The following is a 19,502-nucleotide window of genomic DNA, read 5'->3' as shown; positions in this document are numbered from 1 at the left end:
ACGGTCGAAAGACGTCTGGAGAAATAGTTCACTTCTTTTAAAGCAACAAAGCAAGGAATCTTGTTTTACAAACAGGCTTAACCATTTTTTAAAAAGTGTATAATAGAAGCAATTTAAAAGCTAAATACAGTTTAAAAATGATATACACTTAACGCTGCTTCAAGGACTTTTCCCCTTCCACAAAGGTGGAAAAAATATTTTTAAAACTAAACTAAAAAAAAAAGATTCCATGCATTAAGACTTAGTGTTCTGTGAAACTTAAAAAAAATAGCAATAAATATAGAACTAAAAACAAAACAAAAAACCTGAACACTTTTCCATGACACTAATGGAACAGAGACCAGTCCTTAAGACACTTCCATGGAGGCTATTATTAAACAGCATAGGAAGCCTGAAGGGGAAAAGCCTTTGAACAGAGCAGCTATTTACAGCCGCACCGAAGAACAACAGACATGTGCCCAGTGAGATATGAACAGAGGAACTCCCAGGAGGGCTGAGTCTTTGCACAAGGCTTTAGCAAGGACTGCATGCCAGCTAGGGGCCGATGACATCTTCTGCTGCCCAGCGACAGAGATTCTTGCTGCAAGAAACTATACGGCCATCCCATTGCAAGGACGGCATCACTACTAGGAGGATTAGTAACAGCATGTTTCAGAGGTATATGGTACGTTATCACGAACTGGCAAAAGTTTAAAGATGTCAGGATTGAAGCCGGACAGAGAACCAGTTCAGGATGATTTGTAGGCTAAACACAATGTGGTCCTGCCCTGCGGGGTTTCTGCAGCACTCACGTTCCTTGAGAAATTCAAACACACCAAGGGCCCTTCCCCTCCCTACTGTTCTGTCGGCTGTTGACCTTTTAGCAAGCCAGTTCTGATGCAAGTAATCTGCTTAGTTCAAATGTTCCAGGAAGTTATAAAATAGCTTCCATCCTAAACTAAAGAGGCCAATGTTTTCGCAAGACTAAAAGCAGCACAGGCATCATTTGTGTGTGTGGCCAAATCAGATGTGCCCATTTCAGTATGCTTCCTGCAGTATTAAAAACATAATTATCAGGCACATGTGGGCCTAGTTTGGATTGGGACCTTGGCATGAGGTGTGGGTGGGGTTTAAGCCTCCCCCCCCCCCATGCCACTTTCCCAACCTGAAACGGCCTTGGGGGGTTGCTAGGGGAACTTGCCTTGTTAGGGATACTGGCCATGTACAAACAGTAGTTCCCCAAGAAAGGCTTAAGCCTTTCCTAACCTTGTGGCATAGTCCTGATTCAAACTGGGGCCAAACGTGCCTGATGTTTGGGGGGGGGGATCCAGGAATTTTAGAAACAGACACGCCTGATTTGGCCATGAGAGAGCCAAACAGACAAATTACGGTTACATTTGTGGGACTGAAGGAGCGCCTTAAATCAGACATTCATTACCCAATGAAATCACAGCCCCTTACCCTTCCATGTATGAAAGATATGCAGCTCACCCTTCTAGGAATCTGCTTGCAAAGAGAAATGCTCGTTTTTAGACCTAGTTAACACTGCTCTGAGATGTGAAAACTGGAATGTTTTGCAAAAGCGCACCTGAGAAATTGCTGACGGTCCCTAAAGGGCCTGCAATGCTAACAGAGGCACCTATGTGGGGCTACAGTCCTTCCTGCTCCACTTCAGCCCCCTCCAAAGCAATGCAAGTTGATAGCAAAGGATCTGTCTCCTCCAGGCAAAATCCACCTCAGCAATTGCATGGATGCACCACGTTAAACGTGAACCGTGGAAGCAGCTTTACAGTCCACACAGCCACTCAAATACTGCATAATAGTTATAAGCTGCCTAGAAACGGCTGAATATATATCAACTTGGTATTATTTCTAAAGGCTCTTACAGCCAGCTTTCTAGGTTTAAGGAGGTTAGTAAATACAATGTTACATCGCTGACATTCAGGAACACTATCTGCCTTTCTCTTGAATAGTTTCCCCTTAAGTTCTGGTCTCAAAAGTCTTGTGTATTTAGGAGCTTTCCAAGAAGAAAAACTACCTATGATCCACACAGAAAATGCAATTTGAAGGTATTTCTTTAACTTCATAAGTCCAAATAATATGCCAGCTTTGGGCACAAGAGGGCACCAAGTAACCACAAATGAATCCTTCAAAATGGACCTGGTGGCTAGATAAAATTTTAACATGGTAAGGGCACCATCTTCATTCAGCTGACGAGTCTGGGAGCTGTATAAATCCTTACATCAAAAGGCTTTCTGTATTAAAACACACAAGGGACAGAAGCCCACAGTCTACTGTGGGAAAGTTATGCAAGTCACCCTGGAGTCCCTAAATGTAAATCCTGAAGTGGCAAGTATTTGCTATCTGCTTTCACCCCCAAGTTAAGTTTCACGTCAAGCATTCATTGTGGCATGGAACTAATGTATTTACACCTTAAATAGAAGGGCTTCTAACTTTTAGACTGGAAGGGAGAAGATGGGGGTGGGGGGAAAGTGTCTTGTAGTGCAGTTCAGAAAGTCAGTTTGAGGGGCTGGGCTCTGGGTAGTGGTAGAGTTGGACTTTTGGCTTTAATGCAAGTCTTCACTCTGAGCCAGCTCTGTCAGGATCCCAATGAGGTTGTCCAGTCCCCAGAGGTAGCCATCCTCCCTGTTCCCTTCTACCCAGGGCACATTGTGCTGGAGGGTTTGTCCCTCTGGAAGTGGCGTGGTTTTCCCAAAATCTATCATCCAGACTTTGGCTTGTTCCTTCTTGTCGTGAATGAAGAGGAGAGAACTCCCAATGACCTGCAAAAGGAAATACAAAAATGTTGTTGTTGTTGTTATACTGCTGAGCTTAAGCTCATGTTAAGCTCCCAGCCGGGAGGCGCAGATCTATTTGAAGCCCCCCCCCCAGCCCTGCCGGTAGTCCCGGCAGGGCTGGCAGGGGGCTGGCAGGACCCTCTGCGCAGAGGGTTTCCAACGCTGTCTGGGCACAGGGGATTGGCAACCCCCCCACCCCCTTCCCCAGAGTCCCGGCGGACGGGGCGGGGGGTCTGGAAACCCCTGTGCCCAGCCAACGCTGGCTGGGCAGAGGGGATTGGCAACCCCCCACCCCCTTCCCCAGAGTTTGGGGGGGGGTCTGGAAACCCTCTGCGCAGAGGGTCCTACCAGCCCCCCGCCAGTCCTGCCGGGAGTCCCAGCTGGGCTGGGGGGGTCTCCCGGCAGGGCTGGGGGGGGCTTCAAATAGATTTGTGCCTCCCGGCTTGGAGGCACAGATCTGTTTGAAGACCCGCCGTGCGCCTCCAGGGAGCTTCCCTGGAGGTGCGCGGCGGGCCCTTTAAATAGATTTGTGCCTCCCGGCCGGGAGGCACACATCTATTTAAAGCCCCCACCCAGCCCTGCCGGGACTCTGGAAACCCTCTGCGCTGCCTGCGCAGACAGCGCAGAGGGGCTTGTTTAAAGGGCCCCCACGCGCCTTCAGGGAAGCCCCCTGAAGGTGCGTGGGGGCCGAATTTCCCCCCAACTCCGGATCCCCCCAAATTTCCGAGATCCGAAGCGGGGGAGTTCGGACATTTCTGCACAGCCCGAATAAAAACGGGCCGAATTTTGCTGAAGCCGAACTATACCGAATTTTTTTTTCAACAGCCCTAACTCTGGATCTCCAAAGATGAGACGCTCCATCGATGTGGAGCAGGTAATGAGAATGTCTGTGTCACCAGTATTACAGAAGAGAAGCTTGGTCAGTTTTTCCTGCTTATCCAGACAACCACCAAATGCATCAACTACTCGTTCAGGTAAACTGACAGATGTCTAACTTTTCAGGGATCACATAAAGGAGGATTTTTTTACCTCATGGCACTTAAAGAATGGCGATGTTTCCAAGGTGGCATGTATCCCCTTCAACCGGTTAAGGTAACTGTTCTGAAGTTGCAAGAAAAGAATATTTTAAAACCTTTGAAAGCCCTTCTGTGCCTCATAGAAAAAACATTTGCCCTTTCTAGCTGGGTCATAGGCTGTGAATTCCCAACAGAGCTCAGGTACAAGGAGCTGTGAACATGGAAAACTGATCAACTGACACAAGGCTGAGGGAGTTGGGAATGTTTAGTTTGGAGATGAGGAGGTTGAGGGGGGACATGATTGCTCTCTTTAAGTATTTGAAGGGCTGTCAGTTAGAGGAGGGCAGGGAGCTGTTCCTGTTGGCAGCAGAGGATAGGACTCACAATAATGGGTTTAAATTGCAGGCGAAAAGGTGCCGGATGAATATTAAGAAAATATTTTTTACAGTAAGAGTTGTTTGGAAGTGGAATCAGCTACCTAAGGTGGTGGTGAGCTCCCCCTCACCGGCAGTCTTTAAGCAGAGGCTGGACAAACCCTTGTCAGGGATGCTTTAGGCTGATCCTGCATTAAGCAGGGTAGGGCTGTCAATTCGGTTCGGTCCGAACTGAAAATCAACCGAATTTCCCCTGATTCGGTGATTTTCTGTTCGGACGGATCCGAACTCAAAACTGACGGGCAACCGGGGGGGCCGAATTCAGCGAGTTCGGGAGTTCGCGAATAAATTCGGCAAATTCGGCCCCCCTTCAGGGGAGCCCGCTGGAGAGGCTCGGGCTCCCCTTTAAACTGATCTGAGCCTCCCAGCTGGGAGGCGCAGATGAGTTTAAAGGGCAGCCCGCCCCCCTTCAGCGGGCTCCGCTGGAGAGGCGCGGGCTGTCATTTAAACTGATCTGCACCTCCCGGCCGGGAGGCGCAGATGAGTTTAAAGGGCAGCCCGCCCCCCTTCAGCGGGCTCCGCTGGAGAGGCTCGGGCTCCCCTTTAAACTGATCTGAGCCTCCCAGCTGGGAGGCGCAGATCAGTTTAAAGGGCAGCCCGCCCCCCTTCAGCGGGCTCCGCTGGAGAGGCGCGGGCTGCCCTTTAAACTGACCTGCGCCTCCCAGCTGGGAGGCTCAGATCAGTTTAAAGGGCAGCCCGAGCCTCTCCAGCAGAGCCCGCTGAAGGGGGGCGGGCTGCCCTTTAAACTCATCTGCGCCTCCCAGCTGGGAGGCTCAGATCAGTTTAAAGGGCCCCCGCGCGCCTTCAGGGAATCCCTCTGAAGGTGCGCTGGGGCCGAATTTTCCCCCGAACTCCGGATCCCCCCGAATTACCGGGGATCCGAAGCGGGGGAGTTCGGACTTCGGCACGTACCGAACCCACAAGGGTCAAATTCGGCCGAATCCGAACTGTACCGAATTTTTTTTTTGACAGCCCTAAAGCAGGGGGTTGGACTAGATGGCCTGTATGGCCCCATCCAACTCTATGATTAAATTGTATGATTTTATAAGTCTAGAGTAGGACAAGATGCCGCTCTAGAGGGCCCTACATTGCATGTATCCCCTCCTATCGCTTGGAGTCGTCTTGCCCCGACCTTCCTGAGTCAGGAACCAAGCAGCACTGGAGAGGCAAGCAGAAGGGCAGGCTCACAGGTGCCCCCCTCTGCTCCTGCCCAGGAACCTCATTTGCAGCATCTGAGCCACAGCTTGGCCACCCATGACGTCTAGAGTCAGGATTAAGAGAACTGATCAGCTGTGTTTTCATTCATTCAGACCTTTCTGAAACACAGGACATCAAGCCAATTTATTTACGTAAGGAGGACCTGGCACTACACAGCAGAGCAACTTTGTTTATCAACTCATTAATAAGCTTCCCACTAGTTGCCAGCTAGTGTAAACCATTTCAGTGAGTCTTCAATGGGTAAAGAGCCATTCGTTAAAGGCTATATATGGTAGGGACTATAGCTGAAGCTCTTTTATCCAGTAGGGCAGCTTGCAGAGTTAACATGAAATTATGTTTGTGAGTTTTTCACCAGGCAATTAGGCAGTAGGAACCACTAGAAACATATAAACAACCCTGAAAATTGTGAATCCCTCTCCTTTCATGTCATTCATCTCCAGCCACTACCACACAGTGTCTGCTTAAGCCACTTTTGCCAAAAGTCCTCTTCACCCTCACACTTAACCAACTATGTGATCATTAGAATAATGATAGGCTACTGGATTCTTTATAAAGATGCAGCTACTACTCCGGAATTCACAAAATGTTGCAACATTTCTTAGACAAATTTTTGTTTCTCACTCTACTACCTTACCTTCTTGAGGAAAAAGGGCATATTAGCTCAAGGTCATGGATATTAATTTAACCTGGAACAAACAAAAAAAACCCTAACAAAACATATAATTATGACTCACCAGAATATTACAGTTTCCTTTGGTGAATTCTCTGAAGGCTTCCATGACTTGTTCTTTTGTCCTGGTCTTCTTAAAATCCCTGTTCACGGTGCCATCTTCTTTCTTTTAAAACCAATCATAAAACGTGAGCCCTTTATTGAGATGAACAGTTTTGTGTAGCTACAGCCATGCAGTTCATTAAACAGGATGTGAAATAGCCTACTTTAGGACAGAGATAGGAAATAACCATAGTTAAAAACAAAAACAAAACACCCACAGGAAAGGACTGGATGGTTTTCGGAGTGCCTGCAGAAGGTGGGAGAAATTTTTTTTGGGGGGGGGGGCTTTCTGCCTTACAGTTTTTGAACACAATGCATTTTCTTACTGCTCACCCACTAGAATTACAAGACTGGAAGAGAGTTGAAAACATGAATTGGCTTTATTCAGGATCAGATTATTGATCCATCTAGATCAGGGGTGGGGAACCTCAGGCCCGGGGGCCGTATGCGGCCCCCGAGGACATTTTATGTGGCCCTCCGGAGCTTCGGGGCTCTGCTGCAGAGGTGGGGCGCAGGGCGGCCCTCCCAGAGGGTGTTCCTGGCTTACAGCAGCGCTGCGACGCCCTTTGGACCTCCTCTCGCCGACTGTTGGCTGTTGAGCAGCGAGAGGGAGGGGGAAAGAGGCTGGCGGCTCCCGGCGGCAGAGCATGCATGCAGGAGCCGATCGGGCTTCGGGGGGGGGGCTTTTGTGGACTCTGGGGAGGAGAGGGCATGGAGACTGGGGCCCGGTCGCATGGGGCCAGCGTGCGCGGGTGTGTGTGTGTAGGGGGGGAGGCTTTTCTCTCTTTTCTTTCTCTTTTTCTGTCACTCTTTCTCCTTTCTCTCCCTCTCTTTCTCCCTCTTTTTCTGTCTCTTTCTTTGTCTCCCTCCATCCTTTTCTTTGTCTCCCTCCATCCTTTTCTTTGTCTCCCTTCGTCCTTTTCTTTCTTTCTTTCTCCCTCTCTCTCCATTTCTTTCTCCCTTTCTCCCTCCCTCCCTTTTCCTCTTTCTCTGTTTTCCTTCCTCCCTTGCCGATCGACTGTGGGCTGCGCCCCCCTGGCACCTCGTTTGCTCGGGCCCACTGCTGGCTGCCCTTCCGCCTGGGAGGGGGGAGTGGGGGCACCCTGCAGGCCTTCTCTGTGTGGCCTCCCCTGGGGTTGCCAACCTCCAGGTGGTGGCTGGAGACCTGGCAACCCTAGCCTCTTCCCCCCCCACCAGGAGATCTACACTTGGTATGGCCCCTGAATGATGTCATAAATGTTCAAATGGCCCTTGGCAGGAAAAAGGTTCCCCACCCCTGATCTAGATATTGCCTACTTTGACTGGCAGTTTCTTGACTCTCCAAGGTTTCATGAGGAGGTCTTTCCCAGCCCAAGATCCATGGCATTGCCAGCATAGGTTTATCCATGCAAGCAACTTTTTCATGCCTGTTTCCCAATTCAGCAGGGTATATGCACACAGGGTCTGCTTCCATGTACCCATTGCTCTTTCTGCAAACGTATGATTTCAAGGAGGGAAATCTTCAAAACTTCCTAAGTACTACAGTTAGCCAGGCTACAATTTGCCAATCGCCTTTTAAAAACAAATTCATAGAGTGAAATCAAACAACTAATTATTTACACAGTGGATGCTTCAGAACTTCCTGCCTAGGTGATCTTGCTGTATTGGAGGCTGGTATCTATAGCTTCCAGCACAGGATTGAGATAAATATTCCTACTCTCTCTGCTTCCCCCAATATCCAAGGGCCTATGCAGGCAATATGTGCGAAACAAGTTGGGTCATGGATCTGACAAGTTGGGTCATGGATCTCACCACACGTAACATCAGGAAGCCAACCTTCCCAAGCACTCTGGGACCAGATTTGGCTTGGAAGTGTAGTGCAGAGGAAGGAGGGGCTGCACTCTTCCCTCCTATGCTATTTTCCCCAATCTGAAATGGTCATGGTGGGGGGAGGGCTGTTTGCGGCAAGAATGTAGCGAGGCCTGTAGCCTCCAGCCATGCACCTCCAAGCTCCCATACCTACCTGGATAAGCACAGAAACTCGAGGCATGGTAAATAGATGGCACAATGCAGGGTGGGAGGCTACAGACAAGCTGAGACCCCACCCATTTATTTTACTGGAGATTATTTACACTACGCTTTCATTCTCCAGTTAGGACCCAAAATGACTTATAACATGGCTTTCCTCCATTTCATCCTCACTACAAGAACCATGTGAAGTAGCTGTGAGGCCAGTGAAAGAGCTTCCAGGGCAAAAGAGGGGATTCAAACTTGGTCTCCCAGACCCTACTCCGATACTCTGACAACTACACTATGCTGGCTCTTGCAGCAATGGTTGTTCGGAGCCATCCAGATTTTCTTAAGGCCAGTTCATGTATTACTTTCTATGGAAACCTTCTTTGTTTACAAGAGAATATCATGCACAGATTTTTGTAAAAATTGTCACCATATGTAAATGCACATGACAGAGAATGTTGCTCCCCATTTCCCTAGTGTCTGTCACTGTGGAATCTAGGGGAAAACATTTAAAGCCCATGGAGCCATACTTCCCTAACTCCGAGAACTGGGAATCCTGCAAGCAGTGCATCCATGTACTGCAACGTAGAAAAAAGAACAAAAGTACACAAACCCTTTCAAAACAAGCCCCCCTCTGCCAAATAAATGTAAAACTGGTTTCAAAATGTGTTTTGACCCACAAAGGTCTTGTTTTGAAGGGTTTTTGTTTGTTTGTTTGTTTCTGCATTCCAACATGACTGTGCTTTTCCTGAGGTCCCTAAATTTCAGTGTTGTGGAAGAACACGTACATGGGACTTACTGTCCTGGGTTCACAGTCTCTGCAGTCACTAGGGAAAACATCGGAGAGGAAAACCCCAAAATATAAACTCCCTTCTAACTTCTCTCTAGGACTTCCAGAGACCAGGTTTTGACCAGGTCTAAGGTTCACTTGGAAAATCTGCCCTAGTAGGATTTCTCAATCCTTCCCGGTGCTTTTTTCTCTACAAGGAGGCGTCAGCAGGCCCACCTTTATTCCTTCAATTCTGAACCCCAGAGTCGCTGTGGAACTTATGGTTTCCCTCCACTGCATGTATCGGGGCTTGGTTACTGCATGTTGAGCCTTCTCCTCTTCAGTTGGCGCCTCAGGATCTACTTCAATCATCTTTTGATACATGTCCTTTCGTAAACTTGGCTTCTTTCTGGCCTTTGTTAGTTCCTCCTCCAAGTAGGTTCTGCAAGAACAACACAAATTATCAATACCACCTTCTGTAACTAGTCCATTAGCTCCCTCATGGTCCCTTTGTGGGCAAGTTACCAATCTCTTTCATTGTGGTCTAAATTCTATAAAAGCCCCCACATACACACACAAGAGAGCTGGTATTCTTGTCAGCCAAGTATACCACCTGCCAATACCTGAAACAAATTCCATACACTCTACAAGTTTGTACATCTAGTGCAACTGGAAATTATAACATTTTGTATTGTAGATTTGGGGCACTATTTTGTAACAACAAACTCCGAAGCTACATGAAGCTCTCAGTATATGTCAGTTTAATTACAAAACTGTATCATTTGGCAGAAGTAAAGCTGCTATATCTTAGCACTTGGCTACAATGCTCCACATGATGTTCTGCTCAATCTTCTGTTACAATCTACTGTGTCTCCTTCCATCCTGCACATGCTGTTTTGTGTTTCATTCAAAAACCCAACTGCTGCTGAACAACTTTGTGTTAAAAACAGTATTTTTCCAGGAGCCTGTTTTGACATTGCTTCTAGATGAGCTTATATCAGTTTGCTTCCAGTGGAGTTCTGTGATGCAGAACAGAAGCCAACAAAGTAAGTGTGGGCATACTTTATAGACCAGAAGTGGTCTTGGCAATTCATTCTCACTGATCTGTTGTCTCGGGAAAATAAAAAATCAACTCCACATAATGCATTTGAAGTAATCAATGGTCATGGATCCCCTCATGAAGAATATAAATGTAAGAATGTGCCCATCCATGAATAAAACTATATAAACCTCCACAATCATATTGTGTTTTTTTTTTTTTAAGTACAACTGTGTTGTGGAAACTGGCAAGTTCGACCCTACAACCCGTCAACGAAAGGCATCTTTTAAACCAGACTAACTTTTAAAGTTGTTTTAGGAATTTAGTATTTAATACGAAATATAGAGGAACTTTTTATTTTTTAAAGTCACTTTTTCACTTGGGTAAAGAATAGTCCTCTTGAGGACATTCATGGCATAAGCACTTTACATGCTACATGAACGAGTGCTTTCAGTGGAAATTCATCAGGAAAACATGGGATGTGAATGCTAGCACAGGACCCAAGAGTGTGCACCAAATGTCCAGGGTTTAAATCTCCCTTCAGCCACAAACTCACTAGGTAACCACAGGTAAACCACTTGCTCTCGGTTGCAGCCACCTCCCCCCTTTATTCTGCAATACTGAAACAACGCCTTACAGTGCGGATAGGCAGAAGGTAGACAGTAGTCCACTGGTAGATAATTGGCTAAATTCTGGACCACTTGCACCTCCTGGTTGTTGGGATTCTTACAAAGAAAGCTACACTAGGTAGAACTTGATTTGACCAAGTAAGGTGAGAATGCAGTTAAGTCTTACTCTATTTATGCATGGGGAGTTTTCCCTTGGATTTGCCGCTCTCTAGATGCGCATTTTCCCCATCCGAATTCTCAAAACTCTGCATAGGCCTTATTTTTGAGTTTTGAGAATTGGGATGGGAAAAATGTGTATCTCTAGAGAGTGACAAAGCCAAGGCAAAACTTCCCATGCACAAATGGTCTTTGAGTACACACTTTTTTTGGGTAAATTTAAAAAATGTTGGCGACCTGTGGGCATTTTCATGTTTTTCTTTTTTCTTTTAAGAAAAAAGGGTGTGGAGGGATGTGGACTCTACCCTGCCTCACGTTGCTATAAAGATTGCTAAGATAATGTGTGTACAGCACTTTAAATGTCCATGTCACTATATAAATGCTAATTACTGTATTACCACCAGCTGGCTTTGGCATTGGAACACCTGCTATCCATACCTGGCCAAGCCTTTTCTACAGTGTAAGTTCCTACACAATCTGGAGGAGGGACACAGTATTTTGTACTGTGGAGTGTGACATATTTCAAGAGCTCCATGTGGCCCATATTTGCAGACCCACATTATGTCTGCACTTCAGTTACCTCCATTCTGTTGGGTGTTTCATTCCCCACCCTGTTCCCCATTTTTAGAGGATCCTCTATTTCCTTTCCGTGCTTCTATATCAAAATTGCATTATATGTGACAGAGTTATTTGAGGCCAGTCATGCTGTTCGTGACCCACAGTTCCAGTTTCATGGTGTAAAAGCCTTAACTTGTGTTGGATACAAGATTATGACTTGTCAGCAGAAAATGCTGCAAGCAGAAAAGGATGCATCCATATTTGTACTAATCTGGTTAAGATTAATTTAAAAGATAAGAAAAAAGTTATCCCAGGGTATGTGTGTGTGTTAAGTGCCGTCAAGTCGCTTCCAACTTACATCATATTCAGTTGCTATTCTTTTGCATGGTCTTTTGAAGGTTCTCTCCCTTCCCTATTGTTTTATGTTTGTACTTGCTAAAGTTCTTCCCAGAAAGAGAAATAATCTTCCATCTGCCTAGTAAATGAATAGATACAGTTCAGAATCCTTCCCCTTTGATCTGTTAAATAGTTCGCTAACCTCCTGAAAGAACACAGTGCCAGAAACTCAAAACTGCTGGGTTGTAACACCCTAAAAATGATCCGACACATGGCCTTTATACTTCTGTTGAAAAACCTGGCTTTCATCCCATTCATTTATGCATCATTCATTGCACTGAAAGAATTCCAGTTTCACAAAAAGCACACATGCGCACAGGTTTCCCCATAAGGCCTTGAGAGTTAAAATTTAATGTTTGAGTTCAGAAGGTTAGGGTAAATTTATGTGGCTACTTGCTAAAGCCTAGACAGACTACTTTGTGTATGAGTTGGGGTGGGAGGGAGCAACAAGTATTTGAAACATACAACATGAGCGGCAGAGTTATGGATTGATTTGCTTGATTTATACCTCACATTTCTTCCCAATGAGGACCCAAAGAGGCTTACTGTCACAGACAGCTGCATTCTATGGAGTTGTCCTGGTCATAGGGAGTTTGAATAGAATTTTGAGAATGGCACTTGAGGTCTGTCATTTGGCTGAGAGAGAAGTTGGCTGAGAGAGAACGGACAAAGCTTGGAGACACCGGTGTGAGCTGTAAGCTGTCTGGTGGAGGATTCTCCTCTGATGTGAAAAGGAACACACTGGGATTTTGGAACAGGAAGGAACCATAACCAGTTATCTAGGGACATAGCTCTAAGGTTGATATAGTGATCCCTAAGAGTTTAACGGGAAATAGCTCTGTTGAAAGGAGTGATCCCGGGCCAGTTTAAAGGAGAGACCAGGGAAGTGTGCTAATGTTCCTAACTCCTACAACTGAAGAGTACTGTTTAAAAAAGAAACAAACCAGTGACAACCAAGAGAAATCACTCTCAGTAGAAAGTAAAAATTTAAACACTTGTATGTGGACCACCTTGATACATTTGGAATTACAATATATCACTTGAACCATAACCATCTCAAGGTCCCCAATCCTGTTACAAACCACATTCCTGTTAACAAAGCTTTGCTACCCTAACTTTTAAATCCCCCCAAAAGAGACAAATAAAACAATTTTTAAGTTGTACTTCATAAAGCCTCTCGAATGCCATATATTTCTGACCTTTTATAGAAAACAAAGGATCTGTCATAATTAGTGGCAATGCTGTTATAACAAGTTATAAGTCTCAAAAGAGATAGTGAGGGTTGGTGTGTGAGAGAACAAAATTTAAAAAACCTTATTAAAACAAGAGGAGTTCCATCATAATTACTTACATCATTCTCCACTCTTCCATTTTATCCTCACAACATTGTGAGGTAGGTTAGGCTGAGAGTGTGTGGCTGGCCCAAGGTCACCCAGCAAGCTTCCATGGCAAAGCAGGGATTTGAACCTGGGTCTTCCAGATCCTAGTCTGAAACTCTAACCACTACACAACACTGCATAATGCAGTTGGGTTGGATTGGTTTGAACCGCCATGCCAAACTGCCATATTTTAATAACTTGGAATGGCTACTTAGATTGAAGAGTATTAAGGCTAACTGTAAAAATATGGCTTATCACTCCTACGTAACAGTTGTATGCATGAATCTTTGTGTATGATTTGTACCCTAAATTGTTTGCTTCAAAATACATACAATAAGCAAATGGAATCAAGCTCTGCTTGTTCGTATTTTGAAGGGGAAAGCCACATTCACAGTTGAACTTCATAACTGATTGATATTTCATACTTTGGAATCCTTTGCAGATACAGAACTGATTTATATGAAGTGGCTCACTTCATAGATCATGTCAGAAGGAGGAGGAGGAGTTGGTTTTTATACCCTGATTTTCTCTACCTTTTAAGGAGTCTCAAAGTGGCTTACAATCACCTTCCCTTCCTCTCCCCACAACAGACACCTTAGAAGTAGGTGGGGCTGAGAGAACTAGCCCAAGGTCATCCAGCAGGCTTCATGTGGAGAAGTGGGGAATCAAACCCAGTTCTCCAGATTAGAGTCCACCGCTCTTAACCACTACACCACGCTGGCTCTCTACCAACTCAGTCCACTTTTACAGCTGGTTTGAGGGAAAGGCAGCAAAGACTTTGGTCCTTTATGCATGGGTACTTTCACTCACATTCACCCCCAGACTGACTCGTTTGTTCCTTGGAGTTATGCATGAGTTTTCGGTCCATTAGAGATGACCTTGCGCCCAGCCCTCGCAAATTCCGGGTCTTCGCATTCCTGTTAAAACCCAATTCTTCAATCTCCCCTGAGATCAGCCTGGGTGAAATCATCCTCATCTCCATGCATAAGACAAAGCGCAGGACAGGGGAGCTGGGGGTGGGTGGGTCACTTTTTCCTCACAGTAAGGACTACAGCCAATTACAAAGCAGTGGTACAAGGACACAAATGCAATTCTTTCCGAGCAGTTAATTTGAACTTTGTCTCACATAAGAAAGGGTTTTTAAATGACGCTTGGGTTTCCCCCCCACAATTCCTTTTAAAGAGCTCTGTTTTTTGAAATGATTTTTAAAACAGCATTTTAGTTTTCGCTGGGGGGAGAGGGGAACTGGATGTTTTTCTCGCAGTAAGCACTACAGCAAATTACAAAGCAACTTTTTCAAGGGGCGGGGACTCAGACGCTTCCAGACGAGCTTGGTGACTTTGCTGGCGCCTAGCAATTTTTCGATTCGTAACAGAAACGTATGGGTTGAGCGAACATCAAACCTCAGGATAAATCCCATGCATAAACAACCTTTGAAAGTCAGGTTTCTTTAGCTAGGAGTTTCCCCATTTGGCCACAAGAGGTCTCTGCCTCCTAAGAGCCAACAGTTCTAGCCGCTTGCAATCCCAGGTGGGCACTCCTAGCTCAGGAGACATTAGAGCAAGCAGTGACTTCCGCCCCTTATCAATAAGGACCCTACCCCATTAAGAATGCAGGCAACCATGGTAGCAGAGTAGATCTATCCTATAGTCCTTAATCATTTAATTTAAAATATCCTGTTTAATACGCTAACACATTCTCGTATAAATACTAGAGATAAGAAACAGGGGTTCTATAGGTTGCTACCAGGTCAACCAAATTGCAAATAAACTTCCATTATCTTTTGGACATGGATGTACTGGAGAAAGGAGTACTGGTTAGCCCAGCTCAGAATGTTTTTCCATTTGTTCATGCAGTTAATTTGAACTTTGCTTCTCTTCAGCGCTAGCAGAGTCCAAGTCAAACAGACTTTTTCCTTACAAAGAATAAACTCACAGGACAGGACAGTGAATGTATTTATTCTAGGAAAGAGAGGATAACTCGACATTCAGAGTGTCACCTCAGGTAGAGTTCTTGACACAAATATGCATTTTATCTGGGGTGTTTCCCCCCACCCCACCCCACACACACACTGTAGTCCTTCATTTTAGTTTCCTGAATTTAATTTAAGTATAAAACCACACTGATCAGAAATACTATTGCCAGATGGCCTTTTTCCACATTTCATCACAACAGAGTTCAGGAGGAATGGGAAGAGTGAAAGGCATAAGTTAAAGTTTTAACATGCGAAAATTTTCTTAAAGGTCACAGGCACACTACAGTCTTAGATTTTCTAGCCACTCTGCTTAAGGAGTAACTTGAATGACAGATGCAGAGTATTCACTCTGGTTCCTATATACCAGACCACCCCCACATATATGATAAACATATATGGTAATTAAAAGGTTCACTGATCTTCCAAAGGACATGTGTATTATTTTATTTATTTATTGAAACATTTATATCCTGCCTTTCCTCTTGGTCCAAGGTGGCTTACAATAATAATTCAAACATCCCCAGCTGAAACCAAAGATAACAAGCCCCCAACCCCCCCAGCTCCCCCCTTAAAAGATGCCTGCTATTCAGACCCCCTCAAAAGCCCTGGCAAACAGGCAGGCCTAGCAGCGCCTTCTGAAAATCTCCACGAAGAGGCCTCCCTCACCTCTTCAGGGAGCCCATGCCACAGAGCCAGAGCCACGATGGAAAAGACCTGGGCTCTGGTTGATGTCAGATGGGCCACCTTAAATGGTGGGATAGCGAATGGTTGGCTGCCTGATGACCGTAGTTGGTGCACAGGGAAATATGGAAGGATGTGGCCCTTCAAATGTGTGGGTCCTAGGTCATGAAGGGCTTTGAAAGTCATAACCAGCACCTTGAATTGAACTTGGAAACAGAATGGCAATGAAGCTGTTTCAAAATGAGCAACATATATTCCCAGCGGCTAGCCCGACAATAGTCAGGCTGCCGCATTCTGGACCAGTTATAGTTCCCGGGTTGTCTTCAAGGGCAGCCCCATGCAGAGCACTGTGAGGTTACAGAAGCATGGGTCATCATGGCAACATCAGCTGAGACTAGGTAATGAGAAAGTTGGCAAATCAGTTGCAGCTGATAGGAGATGCTCCAGGCCACCCTGCCAATCAGCTTTTCAAGCAGCAAGGTTAGGGTCCATGAGCATCATCAAGTTCTTTACCTGCTCTGAAAAAGCCAACATTACTCCATCAAGGGCAAGTGGATTCAGTCCTTCTATAATATCAGCCTTCCCAACCAGCATTACCTCTGTCTTGTCTGGGATTCAGCTTCAGTATGTTCTGCCTTAGCCACCTGACCACAGCCTGAAAGCACTGGTTCACAACCCAGATGGAAGCGTCGGGAGGCTTGGATAATGAAATATAGAGCTGGGTGTCATCTGCATATTGGTGACACCTAAACCATATTAAAGAGCATGGGTGAGAGAACAGAGCCCTGTGGCACCCCACAAGATAAATTCCACACAGTTGTTTCTGCACCTCTGGTGGAGACTATGTCTGGTCAGACAGAAGGCTATGCCCTGAACTCCATATTCAAGCCAGTGGATAAGAACAGAGTGGTCAACTGTATCAAAGGCTGCTGAGACATACAGTAGTATCAACAGGGAAGATTGTCCCCTGCCCAACTTTAAATGAAGATTTGTCCACCAGTGCAACTAAAGCCATTTTCAGTACCAAACCCAGGCCTGAAACCAGACTGAAATAGGTCAAGGGCAGATGGGTCATTCAGGAAACCCTGGAGCTGCTCTGCCATAACACACTCTATCACCTTCCCTAGATAAGGAAAATTGGAGACTGACTTGTAATTGGCCACCTCATCCCTAGCCAAGGAAGATTTTTTTGAGCAGAGGTCTAATAACTGCCTCTTTCAAAGGCCTAGGGAGAGCCCCCTCTGTCAGGGAGGAGTTAGTCGTTATCTTGCAGCTTCCCAGAGTCCTGTTACCTAGACTCTTTGCACTCTTCAGGGGAAAAACATGTTTTTGTCCCAGTCAACCCCACATGTTACTCCATGCTGAAAGCTCAAAGATGAAAACACCTACACTTTCCCAAACACTCAACCATCTCAGCTGCACATCTGTATAGCTTTCAAGCTAGAGATTTGCATTAGTGGCCACAGCTTTTGGGAGGTGCTTTAAAGTTGCTCCAGCCTAGAGGAGGCTGAGGTACTATCAGTGACCCTTCTCACTACATGCTCAGACATATACAATTCTAAGTGAAAGCTGTCATTGTCAGCTGAAGATTCATGTTATGGAAGATTCATGGCTACCACCAATGTACATGTCCTTGGTCACACATAGCAATAAGAAAAGTGTGATGTGATGGACTCATGCTCAGTATTTCTCTGTCCCCCACAAAGAGCAACCAATGATCCGGAGTAGAGGAACACTGAGCGTGAGAGCATCCCATCAAATATTTATTTTACTAGACAGTGGACTGCTCCACACATTTCTTCAGATATTTCCTTTCACAGTAGGCACTTTGGGATCACTGAAAAACATGGGCATTGCACAGACGGAAGTGCCTAGCTTGCCAGGAATCAAGTTACACAGCAGAGGACTCCGCCTGCAATGCTTGGAAAGAAGCATACCCAGAGAAAAGGTACAGGATCCAAGCCCAAACTTTTAGCCACAAGGGAACACAGACCTGACTCCCATCTTGCAGTCCATAACACAGGGAGAGTCAAATTCAGCTAGCAGATCTTCCATCTGATTGTATCGCTCCCCATCCTTCACTATGTCCCCATGGTAGGCAGGAACATAAGGCCGAAGGACATCATTCATCAGATGGTCCAGGCAGCGCTGTTCTGACTCACAATGCTTCTTCAATATCCTCCCATTAGCTGCGGCTTTGAAGCTACCTGACATGGGGGGGGGACATACAAAAATTAAAAGGTTTTTCATTAGTACAGAGAAAGTTTCATACATATGTAGAATCTTGTTTGCTTCCAACCAAATGCTTAAGTGCTGTGAGGTTTGATTGACAAGTGTCAGAGGTATCATGTGCAGACCTGGGAAGGAAATGTGAAAATATGATTGCATTGACTCTTAACTATGGTTCTTTGTGAGTGGTCAAGCACACTCCCTCTAGTCTTGTACCAAGTGGCCCAAACCTCATGTGTGAGAATAATATGGGATGGTTTGAAAAAGAACAGCAGAGTCCTTCAAAGCCTTAGTGGACCTTTCTTTCAAATGCTCACTACTTCTCTTCCATTCAAAGACAACTTGCACCAATTAATAAAAGATGCTTAACAATCTTTCCCGTGTACAGAGAGCATCGTGCATAGGTTCCTGAAGAATGTCAGTTGGACTCCCTTGACAAATCTGTTGGTCCTTGGGCTGCAGAAGGGGGCTCACGTTCACTAGGCTGGCGAAATTCAAAGATGGTCAGATGTGCCACTATCCATTCATATTCCCCAGCACGCTTGTAAGTTCACACTTGTGAACCTAAAGTTAGAGCTGGTAGGCTAGGTAACTGGGATGAGTTTGAGAGGCTGACTTTTTCTGACATGTGAGTAAAGCAGAAGGAAAATTAGGTTAACCTTCGGTTAAAAGCACTAGGGAGAATTTTCTAATCTAACAGCAGCTCAGCAATGGAATAAGTTACCCTAGGGAGAATGCGCAATCTTCTTGCTGGGAGGTTTTCAAGAGGGACCGGTTGGGAGTATAATTAGAATATCCTGGTGAAGGGCAGATGGCTGGGCTAGATTGAATCTCTGCCTGCTTGCATGGTCAGAGTTCTGAATCCTCTTATTTTGGGACACAGCAAAGATGTACACATGAAGTTCAAACTGTCCGCTGGCAGCAGTAGCATGTTGTTGTGTTTTGTGACTCAGCCATTAATACTGGCCATGGGAAGGATTCCTTGGCTCACCTGTTCTACTTGGATCATGTATTCTAAGTACTATACAACTTTCCAAGGTTTTTTTTTTGTTGGCTGCTCTAGCACTCATTCAGCCAGCCCCTGAGGAGATGATATAGCAGGGTAGAATGTGTTATAATTCAATTTACAGATACAATCTAGGTTAAGGTAGCTAATTATCTTAAGTCCACCAAGAGACTTCTAACACCTACCTTTCATTAGATGAAATCCTACTGAGATTTATTCATCACAACTTAATGTTCTGTACCTGCATGTCCTGCTAGTTGGATCCAAGGATATTTCTTCTTGAAGGACATAACGAAAGGGGACCAGTGCACCATGTTCTTGATCTTCCGCCATGACTTGCTCTACGGAAGGAAATAGATCGAGTAGTACATGGAAACAGTATCCCCAGTGCTATTTGACCTGGAGACAAATAGAGGTTAATATGAAAAGGGAAATTGTTTGTTCAATATTGATGGAAGAACAAGCTGAACCAG

At 45.5% G+C, this 19,502-nt stretch overlaps 1 protein-coding gene across 1 annotated transcript in view; it reads right to left on the bottom strand.

Moving 5' to 3' along the window:
- Positions 1-2,393: 2,393 nt before the first annotated feature.
- ITPKB (inositol-trisphosphate 3-kinase B) overlaps positions 2,394-19,502 on the bottom strand; it is a 94,210-nt gene continuing 77,101 nt past the window's right edge. The window contains exons 2-7 of the mRNA XM_056852855.1: positions 19,271-19,370; positions 17,788-18,001; positions 9,219-9,423; positions 6,180-6,281; positions 3,807-3,878; positions 2,394-2,762 (exon numbers count right to left, since the gene is read on the bottom strand). Coding sequence (XP_056708833.1) covers positions 2,547-2,762; positions 3,807-3,878; positions 6,180-6,281; positions 9,219-9,423; positions 17,788-18,001; positions 19,271-19,370 — 909 coding nt within the window. The 3' untranslated portion in view covers positions 2,394-2,546. The remainder of the gene's footprint in view (positions 2,763-3,806; positions 3,879-6,179; positions 6,282-9,218; positions 9,424-17,787; positions 18,002-19,270; positions 19,371-19,502) is intronic.

This window comes from Euleptes europaea, chromosome 7 (assembly GCF_029931775.1).
Source record: "Euleptes europaea isolate rEulEur1 chromosome 7, rEulEur1.hap1, whole genome shotgun sequence".
Classification (NCBI taxonomy): Eukaryota; Metazoa; Chordata; class Lepidosauria; order Squamata; family Sphaerodactylidae; genus Euleptes; species Euleptes europaea.
This window is presented reverse-complemented; position numbering and strand designations above follow the sequence as displayed.